Here is a 15,802-nt window from a genome sequence, read left to right on the forward strand (position 1 = left end):
CCTATTATTTCAGTGGGATTAAAAATTATTGATTAAATTCACGGTAAGTGCAAACAGGCAACTGTACTCCACAGAAGAGACTATGTTAAGCACAAAGGAGTGTCTTGGAAGATAGAATTGATTGAATTAATGTTCATCTACCAAGCTGAATTTTATTATTGTATGGGATTTTCTCAGATTTTTATGTTTTTGGACATGGGATCTCCAGCACTGCAGTCCCTCTATTCCGATTCAGTTGCGGAACACAGTCATAAAACAATAATTATTCTGGTGTTGGAGTGTCAAGGCCAGACACTGGCACTGGCAGAGGAATTCCTGGTCACTTAGACGCATTAGGTCATGTGTGGGTTCTCTGAAATTAACTGCGTTGTTCTCTGTCTCTAACTTGAATAGCTTAAATGGGGACACTGCTTTGAGGCTCTTACAATTGTCAGCATTGTTTCATGCTAGGCTTAGAGAACAAGGCCGACATCAACATGCGCTGTGAACAGTGTTTAAAAAATGTGCTTGAAAGAAGGAAAGGCTTTCCCTTTGCCCTTAGAAGGAGACTGATTACTTGTAGGCTGAGCAGGTTAGATGATCTTAAAAGTATTTCAGTTTTAGGATTTGTCGGTAAGGTCGTATAAATACAGAGTTATTGGATGTGTTTTTGTGATCTCAGATAATTTAGGTACAAATCTACTTGTAAATATTCCTACTGGCTGGCCATTTAAATATTGATTCAAACAGAAATGGGTGCTCCTGAGTAATGTAAAAGTTTTATTATGCATTTTTGTTACACTCTACTATTGTGTAGCACTCATTCATATTGGGCATAGGTCTCTGATGTGGTGCAAATAACTGGCACCCTTGTGCCCACATGGCATGTGACTATGACTTCATCCACAATTTTCAATATGTTTCCATCCACATGATCCTGTTTGTAAAGCCAATTGACCACTTAATGAAGAAGAAAATTGCTTTGGCCAGTCTAAAGTGTCTTTATCCCAACTTTAAGACTCTTTGCTGAAAAGGTTCTGGACTTGTGAACTGTACTGTAACTCGTGTATGTGTCTCCACTGGTGGAAATGACAAAGGCCTTCATTATGGGCACAGAAAGCATTATCATGAGCACAGCAAGCAAAAATTGTCCCCCTGGCTGAGATCCACTTATCAATAATTTCCTCCCAGGGCATGTAGGCGAGACTGTATCATAGCCTTTGTTCTGGAGAGAGATTCGCTCTGCCCACACTGTGATTCAGCTCCTCGTTAACAAAGTGTGGTATTGATGGGAAGGAGTACAGCTTTAGCACACTCAGGCACTGGGGAAGAATGGGGCACCACAGATGAGCACAAAACAACATGTGCAACAGAAGGCCCATCTCCTGTGACTCTTTCAATTCAACTTGCCTTGCATGTTTTAGAATATGGCAGAACATAACTGCTACATGGGACACGCATCCTATATTTCACTTAATTTACAGTACTGTACAAAAGTCTTAGGCACCTGTAAAAAAAATTCTGTACAGCTAAGGTGCTTTCAAAAATAATGAAATGAAAGGTTATAAATATCGAAAAAATAATATAAAGAGCAGTAAATAGTTAAAAACTAAATAAAATCAATGTTTGGTATGACCACCCTTCGCCTTTAAAACTACATCAATTCTCTTAGGTACACTGTCCGGCAGTTTTATAAGAAAATCGGCTAGCAGGTTGTTCCAAGCATTTTGGAGAACTTGCCACAGTTCTTCTGCAGATTTTGGCGGTTTCGCTTGCTTCTGGCTCTCCAGATAATCCCAGAGACCCTTGATCAAGTTTTTATCTGAAAAGTAGTCTATTACTTAAAATATTACTTTATTCAACAAAATACAAAAATGTATCTGTAAAATTTCATTTTTTGGAAAATTCATGTTTTGAAATCTGAAATCTGCTCTTTTCTGACACAGTAATGCAGAAAACAAAAATAAACATCTAAGACCAAATATATACTATGTATTATATTTAAAAATCTAGGGTGCCTAAGACTTTTGCACAGTACTGTATGACTAGCCAAAAAGTTGGTTGGACAATTTCCACCAGCGTTTCACTCACAGGAACATGTAGCGAGGAGACTGGCTACTTCTTTACTTATAAAAATAATTCCACAAGAGTCCGCTATGATCACAGAACAAAAAGAAACTTTCTGAATTCTTTGGAATGAAGAGTGTCTTTCTGAACGATACTTCAATCAATACTTTATATAGATCTCCACCCTTTTCTGCTGATTGATTAGTGCATGGATGCTCCCACATCTCATACTGTATTCTCAAGATGCCTGTCCTTTTTAAAAGTTCGTTTGCAAGTTCCTTTTCAAAGTCAGTTAGTGAGATATATGAGAAACATTATAGACATGAAACCAGCCTAGTTGATAAAAGGCATGTTTAATAAAGGAAGTCTTATACAATAAAATGTTTTCTACGCTATTTCAGAATCCCGAAATTTGAGGCACTTGTAACTTGCAGTTGTAAACTAGACAGGTCCTAAATATTATGCCCACAATTACAGCGGCGTTTCAACTAGTTGGAGCTCACAATCCTCAAGTAAAATTCTCCGCTCTAGTTTGGGTGATTCTTTCAGAATAGGGTGGAAGACCTGGGTGTGGGCCAAAACAGACACTGGATTTAATACAATATTTTATTAGCTGCGACCGGCAGCTCTATAGCTCTGTCTGTCAGTCGGTCGGTTAGTTGGTCGGTCCACAAAAAGTGTCCCACCCTGTAGCGGCCACAGTTTTCGCCCCAGGAGGGTGAAATTTGGCATGGACGTTGGTCATGACTGGAAGGAATAGCTGAGTAACTTTCAGGCCGAATGACCAAGAGGGGGTGTGGCGATGGGCGTGGCCTATCACAAAAAGACAAATAACTCCCGAATGGATTCACAGATTTGCACAAGATTTTGTGGAAAGGTTGGTCATGAGCCAAAGAAGAGGTCCCGTGTTTGTGTGAGGGTGTGTGAGGGTGTGTGGCAATGGGCGTGGCCTATCACAAAAAGGCGCACAACTCCCAAATGGATTCACAGATTTGCACAAGACTTTGTGGAAAGGTTGGTCATGACCCAAAGAAGAGGTCACGTGTTTGTGTGAGGGTGTGTGCGTGGATGCATGCACACATGGATGCATGCACGTGTGCGGTCGCAGCTATTGTGGATTCATGCTTGTTATACAACAAGTTTATAAAATACAGAAGGCAGTGGGAAGAGAATCAGGACCAGTCTACAGTATACCATTGCTAAATGGTTAAACCCGACTCCCCCGACAAATGCACAATTCTTACAGACAAATGTGCACACGTGCACGCCCACACACACCCTCAAGCAATATTCAGAGGGAATTTTTCCTTCTCTTCCCCCCACATCAATACAACAATTACACAAATCTTACCACCGGTGGGTTCCACTGCTGGACACCACTCAGCCCCCACTGAGACTGGTCAAACTATCCAATTGCAGGCAATGCCACTGACAAACATTACACAACCAAGTTGGGGTATACAGAACATTGACAATCTTGTTACTGGAGGGGTAACACTCAATTTGATCGGTATCATGTACGTATTTAGCTTGGCAGGGTAACACAAAAACAAACACAAAGTTCACCATTCGGCATTCCGCCGTGGGTTGTTGGCATCCCGCAGCAGTTGATTTTCCCCGCTCTATCTCCAACTTGTATGAGGCACTTTTATCAGCCCGCACTGCCTACCATACAGGTGCCACCAATTACCCAATACCAAGACCACTTATTCAATAGTTATGCTACTGGGATTCACGAGCAGGACGCTCCTGCAAAGAATTACTATCCTTTACACAGTAACTATGGCTGATTTTTTTCAGTGTTGGACATTTAATTGAACAAGTACACAATATGACCAAAAGTATCAGGATACCCCTTAGTCTGTGGCAGTTTTAAATGGTTTGGGCTAGGCCCCTTAATTCTATTGAAGGCAAATATTAATGCTACAGCATACAATCACATTTTAGACAATTCTGTGCTTTCTCAACAGTCCGGGGAAGGCCCTGTTTAAGCCCTGTTTATGAAAATGCCCCCGGAAAAACAGCAAGGTCCATACAGAAATGGTTTTGTCAAGAATGATGTGGAAGAACTTGACTGGCTTTCACAGAGCCCTGACCTCTACCCCATCCAACACCTTTGGGATCGATTGGAAAGCCAAATGTGAGCCAGGCCTAATTGGCCAATAAGTGCCCAACCTCACTAATGCTCTTCTGGCTAAATGGAAGCAAATCCCTGGAGCTCCAACATCTAGTATAAAGCCTTCCCAGAAGAGTGGAGGTTGTTATAGCAGTGGACCAACTCCATACTAATGCCCATAATTTTGGATGAGATATCGGATGTCACCTGTCCACATACTTTTGGCCATGTAGTGTAGGTTTAACATTCCATTTAATGCATTAGTGAAAATTACATCCCTTGAGCCAGATCATATGATAATGTGAATATAAGGGCAGCTGTAAAGGAAGCTAAAATAGCTGCTCTTTGATACCTGATCTTTGTATTTGCCTTTGCAGTGTAAGCCACTCTGGATAACACTGTCTTCTAAGTACCATTAAAAGAGTGGAAGGAAGAGTGAGCAGGAGCTGGATATGTCCATGGTACTGTTATTCCAACAAAATTTTGCAGGTTTACAGTCAATGAAGAGAATCTGTAGCTGCAAGTCAACAAGTGCTGCCACATTTAATATCCTCTCTTAGCTGAAGCTACCCAGGACCACAATATGCTATTACAAACACATGGCCTCTGCTTTTGTTTCAGGGCATTAATATACATGTAGTCATCACTTCATTGCACGAAGATGTGTGACTACAACAAAATAAGTTTAAAAAGCATCAGGCAAATATACAGTGTAGCCTCACAATTGAAATAGTTTTGTACTGTATTGTAACTGTGTAGTTACATTTGTATTTTGTTCATCAAATGATCATTATCACCATGCACTCTGCTGTCCAAGGTGTGGTGCATAAGTACACAAGTAAAATACCTGAGGACAGACATTAAAGAAATTGAAGAGATTAGTCAAACAAGTATGTGCCTGATCATCACATCATCACACAGAGGAGTGGTACGATGATTAACATGCAGAATTTTAGCACTTCACCGGAAATTTCATTCCAGGATGCTTTCATCAGAGCAGAATAATCATTCAGAAGAATTGCCACCCCCAACAAAAAACTCGACCATAGCAAAACTGCATTTCAAACCTGCCTTAATACATTTGACTGTACTAGTACATGGCATTTTGTATTAGTATAGTATAAAATAATCAATTAACATAATATGTATTATATCATAGTGTCTCCAACCTGCTGGTTGGAAAAGCATTATTATCTAAGTACATCTAGATTGAAATGAAGGTAGTTAAACTGACTGTGATGATTTGGTTGTTTGTCTATGTAACCTACCTTGTAAGGGTGTTTCACAATATACTGCAGTTAAAATATATATATTTTTAAAAAAAAACAGTTCATTCATATAAGCTGTTACCCTAAACAGTTACTGTTTTTCAAGATGTCCTTATATATCTTGCATTTTTATTCAGTATTCTGCCTGAAGAATTTTGGTTTTCACTGAAGGAATTTCGGCTAGGTACTTTGCTCTAGGGCATGACTGCAGTGCCCCACCAGGAAATCAACCCAAAGCGTTGGGAACACAGGCTGTTTTTCTTCAACACTACAGTACACTGCTACTAGTTTATGAACTGTAATATATCTGAGTACTATCACTTCATGCAAAATGCCAGATTCATGAATGAGCTGTGGGGAGGGGATGCACACATACACACACCCAGTTAGATTACTGTGCCCCTGATCTTGACACCCTTTTTCTCCATTTGTTTACTGAAAGTGAAATGTTGGCCATTCTTTATGAAACATCAGCCATTACAAGGATATGTTATTACTTAAAATCTTTTTTTTTTCAATTTGTTATGCCTACATTTTTTAGGTTTTCGAAAATTAAAGTATTTAGGTTCAATCAGAACATTATTTATTCCGTTTTAATTTTAGCCTTTCTGGGTGGAAGCTTGCAGGGAGCTTTACCACAACATCGTAATATTATTATTCCAATTGCATTTTTAAATTAATTCTAACTAAACATAGTTTAAACTGAGTTGTCAGAAGATTCGTATATTGATTTTTTACATTTTCATGCGATACAGTCTTCCGGCTTATACCGGTTTCCCTTTCTTGCACAACTTACAGGTGTATCCTTCACTTCGATATATAATGCTTATGTGCCAATTTGTTGGACACATATTTTCAATTCTCGCATGTAAAGTCAATATATGAACAGTTAGACTTGCATTACAATAGGCAGATAAGAGGTCTTCGACGCAGCTAAGGTATATGATGACGTACTGGGTGGATAAGGAAGAGGGAGAGGAGGGGCGCGGTGCTGTGAACGTTTCGGTTAAAACCCTAGCCTTAGGAGAACAACGACACCATTTAGTTCTACCACTGCGAGTTTCATTCAAGGTTGAGAAAATCGGTGAAAAGGACAAGCCGACGTGATAACCGAAATAAGTCCTCAACGCAATGGCATTTTGCAAGATAACACCTGTTCTTCGCCTGTTGTTCCTCGGTCTCTCTGCATGGACACATATTTCAGCTTTTAATCTTGATACAGAGAATGTCCTCAAGAAATACGGGGAACCGGGCAGCCTGTTCGGATTTTCCCTCGCCCTACACAGACAACTTAATCCTGCTGATAAGAGAATGTAAGTTTCCGTTTTACCTTGTAAATACGTTGTTTAAGTAACTATACGCATAATGTATCTCGTTAATATCCATTTAAAACATGGAGTTCTATGTTCTGTTTTATTGCCCTGACAGGGAACTGCAGGCTGTCACTTGACTTGGGGTAGCAGGTTCTTTTCAAAGTTTTACAGAATCATATAAAAGTTTTCTTTAATGGGAAATGAAAACGTAACATTATTAGCCTGCATTAGTTGTAAACTAGTTAGCTATTGAACGCGCAAAACGCACTGTGTTCTGATAAACGCTGACTTTGTAATGCATGGATTCCTCACTGTGGTAAATTATTTCTAGGTTTTGTGTCCTCCTAAAACGTGACCATGTATGCACTATACCTCCTATACTCACTATACCCCCGATAAATTATATTTAAACGTGCAATTAAAACGTATGTTTCGAATGTGTTTGTGCGTTTTTACAAAATCGAATCTCTAACGCTTTTGAGAGAACTTTGCTAGCGCAGACCGGAACAGAATGCACACAAAGTTTTGTTGTTGGGGCGGGGGGGAAACAACGAGGAATTTATATTCAGTTCGCAGCGGGTCGTTGTGCGTGGGGGCAGTCTTTGTGCTTGGTCTGCCCTTTGACAGAAACCTCGCCACAAGCTAACAATGCCAAACCATAGGTGCCTTTATAGGTGCCATTTCAATGCAAAAATCTTGCATGCTAATTGAAAAGGCAACGACTGTATCTCCGCGATGACTGACTTGGGTTTCTGAAATTTAAATGTGAAATTTATAGACCCGTCAATGGGAAAAACAGTTCTTCTCTCTCGCATGGTTATATTTGGTAAGGGTGCAGTGTGGCTGTCTCTAAAATGTATGAAGGCCGCAATAATGGTAGGCCTAATAAAAATAACAGAAGTAATAATAATAATAGTAAAAATTGGTTGTAATTAGTTATAACACTAAACTATTCGTAATTAGTAATATAAACCATAGTAGTAGCAGTGACACTGATGTTCTCAACAACTGTTTGTTGCTCTGGATAAGAGTGTCTGCCAAATGATTGTAATGTTTAGCTGTGTGTATTAGCTGTATTAGCTGTTATTTGTGTTTAGTAGCTGCAGTAGGCATAGCAGTAGTAAGAGTAATATTTATAGATTAATTACTAAATATCTACATGTCTTGCATTAAAATCAGATGGACAAGAGGGCACTTCAAAAACAAGCTGTGTGTTAAAGTGGTTATCTCTGGAAAGGAGGTGTCTGCAGTCTAGCACTTGATATAGGGGTCCATTTTGCTGCTCTGGATAGGCTGAGGTTGTGAGCCACAGCTACCTCATGCGTCCTCTCTGTGAATGTCCCATCAGGTCTTCATTTTGCTCCTTATATCTTGCCTGGGTTTCTGAAGACTCCAGCTGTACCAGTCTTCAATACTCACTTCCACAGTGTCATGTTTTTAGTTCTTGACCTTAGCTTTAGGTTTATTACCATGTCTCCTGTCATTTCACCAAATTTTGGAAGAAGTGTAAAAGGAGATCGGCTCAAGAGGTGGCCATTGGGAATCAAACACATTTTATGGAGACATGATCATAGCTTTCTTTCAATTAGTAGTACTTTTGGTGCTTGAGGAAGTAAAACAGCTGATAGTTTTAAACTTGTGATGCCACATTTTTTGTTTGTTTTTGAAAGTGCATCCAAGGCTCTGGGTGTCAAAGTAATTTAACTTCTAATTTGTCATTTAATCTGTATCTCTAATAAGGGTTTACATTATTTTTTTTAATTTTCTGAAAAAGGCATATATTTTAAAATTCCCCATGGGAAAAGTGAAAAACTTTGTATACTGTGTACACAGCATTTCAGTGGTCCATAGACTGATGTGCAAATGTTTGGGATTTCCCTTTTCCCTGAGATAGATTCTCTCAATAGTCTCCCATGATTTTGGGTGAGCTGAAAATGAATGGACCTGAAAAGAATGCTGGTCAGCAGTGATAAGATGTTTGCACAGCAGTGAAACTGGACAGTTTGGCTTTAGTGTGCGTGACAGATTGGTTTAGCGTGTGAGTGTGTGAAGGAAGTTTCCAGCTAGGACACAGTAATTGTACACACACACACACACACACACAAACACACACACACAAACAGCAAGATGCCCCCCAGACAATGCAAGCAGTGTGCTGGAATTGTAGACTTGTTTTGTGTTTCACAAAATGGAGGAAAAGAGCTAAACAAAAAAGTAATACCTACCTTGGAAAAGTTGACAGTATTTGAGTAAGCCGATGCAGTCCTGATGTGAGGTGCAGATGATTTTCTTAATATTTCTTGTCATTTCTTATTGCAATTCACATCACTGCTTTCCCATATTTGTGATCCGCTTAGTTGAATCAGGCTTTATACAGTACCTGCTTTATACAGTACCTGTGAATGCTACCCTCCATTTATTTCAATGGGAAGATTTGCCTTTCCACAAATATCCAGTAGAAATAAAAAGCATGATAAAGCAGAATGGTTTTATAAATCATCCTCTGTTTGAAACAGAAGATCCTTCAGTGTAATTCTGTTTGCTCTGCATGTGGGGTGAAATTGGTGGGATTAGGCAGTGCTCATTGGTGCTAGAGCATTTTTTGAAATATTTTTTGCCAAATTTGACTGGAACATTTTGCACCACATACAATAGGCGTTGGCTCTGTGTAAACTGTGATTCATATCCTCGGACACACCCTAACACAAAGCTTGCAGTGCTGTGACAAATCCATGCCTGGCAGGTGTGTTTTTCAGTTAGCTTGGAGCAAAGGAGTGGCAATGCCTGCCGCATGCCCAAGCCTGTCTGTTCTAGATAAAGGAAGCTGTGTCAGTGTCAAGGAACAGCTATTGGACAAGAGCCAGGAGATTCTAGCTATGGCATGTCTCTGACGCAAAGGCCCTGCCTGAACCTCTCTGATAGACACAACTGAAGTCAACAAAGATTCCTTAAATTCTGTCCATTGTCTTTGGGGTAGAACGAGGTTGTCATTTTAATTCTATTGTAAATGCTGCAAGAAACTCATAAGGCCCACAGCGAAGACAAATAGTGAAACAGCTTAGCGAGAAAACAAAGGGTAAAGGCTGGTTTTAAAATCATTTTTAATTTGTTACCTAAGAAAACTACCTAAAAGATGAAGTAGACATTTTGTCTTTTTCTCTAGTTAATGTTCACTGCTTGTGAATGCCTTGTGAATCACCTGACATTTCTGCGTTATTTAAGCAATAAAGTGTGCATGAAATTAATTTCAATAAATATATTCAAAAGTGACGTAACTTGGTGTTATTTTGTTTGGGCAAAAAGCTGCTTGTATTTAACAATCATATATTTCTTTGCAATGTTGAAAGTCTGTCTCATTGCTGAAGAAAGGTGAATTGGATTTTCAGTGAGAAAATCTCCTCCATCCTGAGGAATGGACAGAAGACTGGCATTAAAATGTTTATGACAGAAACGGAACTGGTGGCCCTGGTGCTGCAGTGGGCACATCTCTCCGCCCTCACTACTGGACACAAGAAACGCAGTGTGTGGAGTGGAGGGGTGGAGCACAAATGATGTCATCACCACGGTAGTGTTAAACATTAAAGAGTGTTTAAGAGCTTATTGCACAACACATAGTCTCACAGCAGGGATTACTTATCAGGCAGGAGAGCCTGACAAAAGAAAATGGTTTTGAAAAATGATTCCGTTGTAAATCTCAGTGTACTGTATCCAGTACTCAAGTACATTTGCACATATCTGGAATGCTTACCTTTATTTGTGAAATTCTATCTAATCATTCTGTCGAACTGTACAACCAAAGATAAATCTTATTAGCATATGTAACACCACCAGTAAAGGATCTGGTCACTTTATGGGTTTTTTAATATAGTTTCAGTGTATGTTTTTGATTGATCCCGACAGCTTTGTGTGTGAGAGGATATTTTAGATACTTGCTGAAGTTTTTGGTAACCTACCAGCTTTACAATGGCTGCTGGGGCATGTGGGGTCTAAAGCAAGAGAATATTGCTCAAGTAACAATAACAACAACAACAATAATAATAGCTTGTACAGTAACATTATGCCTTCAGTGGATTTACATTTGTATATTACCCAATTATTCTACAAACAATTTAATAGAATAAAAAAAAAAATCTTGTTTTCAGTTGTAACTATTTCCTATGTCACATGCAACCTGAGCCTGTTGCACTCATGGAAAGCAGCAAAATATTAAAAAGTTTTTTTTAAAAAGTGATTAAATTTGATAAAATAATGTGTTCATATGTGTTGCCCCTGCAAACATAACATAACGACTGTACATGACTGCTTCCGAGTCACTTTGAGTGTATATCTTGCTTTAAATCACAAAAGCCCAAATGCCCTTACACCATCCATTATAAATCTGGCTGGTTGTAAGAAACTTCTCTAAGTGCCTAAAATATCCTACCTTGCACACATAAATACACTAAAACTTAAATAATACCAAAACACTCCAGAAAGTATTCTGGGTAATGTGTTTGGCCAACAGCAAAACTAAGCTAATGTTAAAATGTAACAAAGCTTCCACATGCAGGGTCAGTCCTTATCATGAGTTTGCAGCTTTCCCATAAATGCAGCAGGGCCCCGCTTGCCATCTCAGAAAAAAAACCTTGGAATGTGAGTATGTTTTATGGATCTTCTGGGCTGCTTCCAATGGGCACAGCAGGTTTGACACATTTTCAAAAGTGAATTTCTGTTTACCTGAACTCTGATTACCTTTCAATCCTTGCTGTGACCATAAGGTAATCCACATTGAACCATTGAGAGCTACCCTTTCTGCATGCATGAGGAACATGAGATCTCATGAGTACTGAGAGACTTTCATTTAGTGAGCTGAAGGTTAGAAATAATTGTATAAATAAGCCCTTTTCTGTTTCCATTCGGCTGCATCAAAATCACATGCAACTTTAAGTGAGAAGCACAGACTGGCAGTGTGATTGTCTTCCTTCCGTCTATTCACATAACTTCCTGTATGCAGTGGCCATGGGGGCTTGCAGAGCGTCTGTAAGCTTTCTTTTACCTCTGTCGTTGGGGCATGATTGTATTTTTAAGATCACAAAAAAAGAAATCAATGCCTCTACTGTGAGCAGTTCTTGAAGATTTTATGGAAGTTGAAAATTTGGATAAAAGCTGTTTGATTGTAATTGCAAAAAAATGTTTGCGTTTTTGCAATTTGATGATATGCCCTATGGCAGTTTGTGTCTGTAACTGGAGGTGGAGTGATGATATGTGGAAATATTCACAAACTAAATTCAACCAAAGACGTCAGTCAAGAGTGATGTGGACTGTAAGCTCTTGTCTCAACATTTTATTTTTTTTTCCAATATCTCATATATATATCTCAACACTCAAGTCTACCCTTTATGTTTTCTCAAGTAGGCTACCTTACATGTATAATTTAGTCTATACATATTGAACAAATCTGATGGTGTTGTTATGCTAGCTATGCTAGCTAGATGTTTTATCAACAATTACGCTACTTCATCAGTATTCATAATGAGGCAGCAAATCAGTTTTGAGATTTAAGAGTGATAGAAACAGAACCTTGTTAAGAATGTGCAGCTGACCTTTTAGGTAGTATATAGGCAATCTGTGGTGAGCTGCTGTAGAGTCTGTACCTCCCTTCTCCGAATGAAAGACTTCACCATGGTAACTGTGGTTCTCCAGGCACAGGTCAGCAACGGACCTCGGTCTGGTTAAACTGACACAGAAAGAACAGCTGCAGGGGTCATACTGGCTCTGAGTACACAGCTGTGAAGAAATGGAGTACATCTGGAAAGAGGGATTGTAGCCAGTGCGTACCACCTAATGTTACTCATCACAAGCCACTCAGTAATTGAAAGCATGTCATCTGCTCACATGCACTTTGCCGTTTCTTTGGCCCCCACTTATGTGCCTCTGTAAACTACCTGATTCCTCTCAGTTGCACTGAGGTCAGCTGAGGCACTGCAACAAATTAGTTTATCAAATTACCACCGCTTAAAATACCTCTATGATATATTATAATGTATGACAAACTTTCACATAAGGAAATTGCTGCAAGAAAAAACACTTAGATGTCCAAATATGATTAGTTTGCTTAGAAAACAAAACAATAATAGTTGAGAAAAATCAGCAAAAATGAACAGTTCCACATTTGTCTACAAAGGCGTATACTTATAAAACAAACAAACAAGAAAAGAAAGACTCTCAAAGAAACAATTGTGACCAAAAAGGAATTGAACCAAGCGAGAGACAAGACTAGTGAACATTGGTTCAGCTTTTCAGTAAGAGCTTAGTGGCTTAAAAGGCTTCAAGAGTGACGCTGAGCTTTCTGTATTCCTATTGCATATTGCATATTCTATTTCTGTTGGAATTTGTTTTCACCCCTGTGAAAACAAATGTGTAGCCAACTTAAGTGGAAAATGTTTGCTAGTTGGCTGATGTATTTAGCCCACTTTTATTGCTATGTTACATGTCAATTAATAAGGAAAACATTTAATATTTGGCAAAGATGTACCAAGACAATCATACTTTATTTAAAGTTGGCTTTGTAGCCAGATTGTGTATACATTTATCTTGATTCATTAGCCATGCCTCTGTTATTAGCAGTACCAGTTTAAACCGCCTGAAGCCCATCCCTGGAACCAAATTAAATTTGAGTAATGGCATTGCTGTTTATTCCTGAAGTTCAATTCTCATGATTGGCATGTGACATTAATGAACCATCCCCCTATAATGCCATCTAATATGCAGACAGCTAAAATTGAGATGTCTCTTTCAAAAGCTTTCAACAATTATTGCATTACTTACAAAGGTGGAGAATCCTTTAATTAAACTGTACAGAGAGTTAATCCTGTGTTTAATGAGAATGATGTCTTCAAAACAGTGTGCCTGCCTGCCTTGCCTGCCAAATGCAATAATGATAATGAACTGGGCTGAACAGATAACCAAGTGGCAGATAGTTTATATAGATGTTGAGTTTTCTGCTAGACGATAATGGAAAGCCTGTTTTCTTGTGTCCTGTGGACTTCTGACTCAAGCCGCTTGGTGTGGCACACAAGCGTCACTGTTGCCTGTCGGTAACTTGCTACATTCTGCAATTATTGTAGAAAAGTTCTCGGATTGACCTTAAGTTGTGAATAAGACCATCTTTATTTCTCTTTCTCTTCCATTTTGTTAAATGTAGTTTTTTTGGTCATGCATGGATATTCATGTAAGTCATGTGTATTGAATGTAGTGCAGATATAAATGATTATTCTTATAATGCACTTCATTCATCTAGAAGTGTGTATGTACCGTTTGAGTGTGTTCATGCTGAAGTAGGGAAGCAGAAGTAATGCACTCGTGTGTATGCAAGGTAAAGGTAACAGTAACATTTTAGACTTAATTACTGGTCATGTATCTCTTTCATGTCATCTTAGAAGGCTGCTGCAAATTAACAGCAGACACATGCCTCAGCTGCTTTTTGTACCTTAGATTAAATGGCTTTGTCAGTAAATGTAGAGAATCAATACACTGCTGGAGGACCTACGTTATTTGCACTCAAATACAGCTGTGTGGTGTGGCTGTATTGACTCTAATTTGCATGTGGCTGAAGCTTTATGAGGAGGTGGTGGGGGAAGGAGGGAATACCTTTTAGCATTCTCACCCCCCACTTTCCCCTCCAAGTGTTTTTTTGTTTGATAAATTAAGCCCCTTGACACTTACTGTGGGATCGATGGTAGGTTTACTGCAGAGAGTCTGTAGTTGTGTGGATAAGGGAAGAAGGAGAATACATGAATTTTCCTTTGAGGAAATTACTACGGTGTCTCAGATTGGTTGAACAGTACTGTGGAGCCAATCGTCATCCATCTAATTACTGCCCATCCAAAAGCCCCTTTTCCAAAATGTTGTGTCTGTGCTTTTAAAAAAAAAAAAACCTGATGTGGTTCATCTGTAATAACTGGGACTTGCCATGTATTTAGATTTTACTGATTCTTAAAGGGAGAGTTCACTTACTTATTAAGTATTATTTTGGTTTTTTGTGTGATTACAATAGGCTCGGACAGGATTTTTGTGCAATTAAGGCCATTTTAGATATTTACTGAAGTATTGACAAGCTTATGGATTTACAGTGGCTTCCATAGGTGCTTTTGGGAGTTTGTGGAACTTGAAAGCAGCTTGTACAGCAATATTTCCATAGACTGCACATAAGAACAGATTAATTTAGTAACATTTATTCACAGTTATAAACATATATGTCAGTTTTTGTATTATGCCGGTATTTCTTTACTTTTGAATTCTCACGTAGCGCAAGCTCTTCCCTCCCAAACATCAGGGATGCAGCATGGTGTAGATTCAGCCATTCTGGCCAAGGCAGCTAACGTTAACCAATTTGCATACACATGAAAATGAAGCCATGGTCATGTCCAACTATGAAACAGAAGAGAGTTTTTAACTGAACATTTTTTTTTCAAGCTCGAGTTTACACGTGAGGAGTTGCAACAGATAGGGGCTGAGGTCGAAGAGGATTTGGTGTGCTGACATCCTGTTTGACTACTGGCCACATTATCAATAGACCTGGGTTGTTTAAAGGTATAATTGCACAAACATGAACCAGTCAATTCAGTTCTAAGTTAAGCTGTGCCTGTACTGATTTAGATTTGCAATATTTTTAGGATATAATCAGCTTGGAAACCGATTGATGTGGCTTGTATTAAATGATCTTAATTGCAGAATGGACTGTATTTCTGGCTAGTTGTAGCAGCAACAGTGTTGACTGATGAAGTTACACACGTCAGTTTTGACTGTGAACATGTGCACAAAATAAGCATATTAAATCATATGAAAGCTGAACATTCAAGCAGGACCAGGGAATGTGATTTTGTAATCTAATGTATTCAACACATGTTGTGTGTTTACCAGCTACATCATTACAGTATTTTAGCAGGCTAACCAAACCTGGCTGCAACTTAAATTACCAAAATTATCGTCTTTCATATCACTGCCATAATGTTAACCTTATATTGCCTACACACCTATCACATGGCATGTTGGCTAGGGCTGGGAGAAAAAAGACTTGA

At 38.9% G+C, this 15,802-nt stretch overlaps 1 protein-coding gene across 2 annotated transcripts in view; it reads left to right on the forward strand.

Moving 5' to 3' along the window:
• The first annotated feature begins 6,387 nt into the window (after positions 1-6,387).
• The window catches only part of itga6a (integrin, alpha 6a), a 34,455-nt gene continuing 25,040 nt past the window's right edge, over positions 6,388-15,802 (forward strand). For both annotated transcript variants that reach the window (XM_064327193.1, XM_064327194.1), the window contains exon 1: positions 6,388-6,743. In XM_064327193.1, coding sequence (XP_064183263.1) covers positions 6,562-6,743 — 182 coding nt within the window. In that variant the 5' untranslated portion in view covers positions 6,388-6,561. The remainder of the gene's footprint in view (positions 6,744-15,802) is intronic.

This window comes from Anguilla rostrata, chromosome 3 (assembly GCF_018555375.3).
Source record: "Anguilla rostrata isolate EN2019 chromosome 3, ASM1855537v3, whole genome shotgun sequence".
Lineage (NCBI taxonomy): Eukaryota > Metazoa > Chordata > Actinopteri > Anguilliformes > Anguillidae > Anguilla > Anguilla rostrata.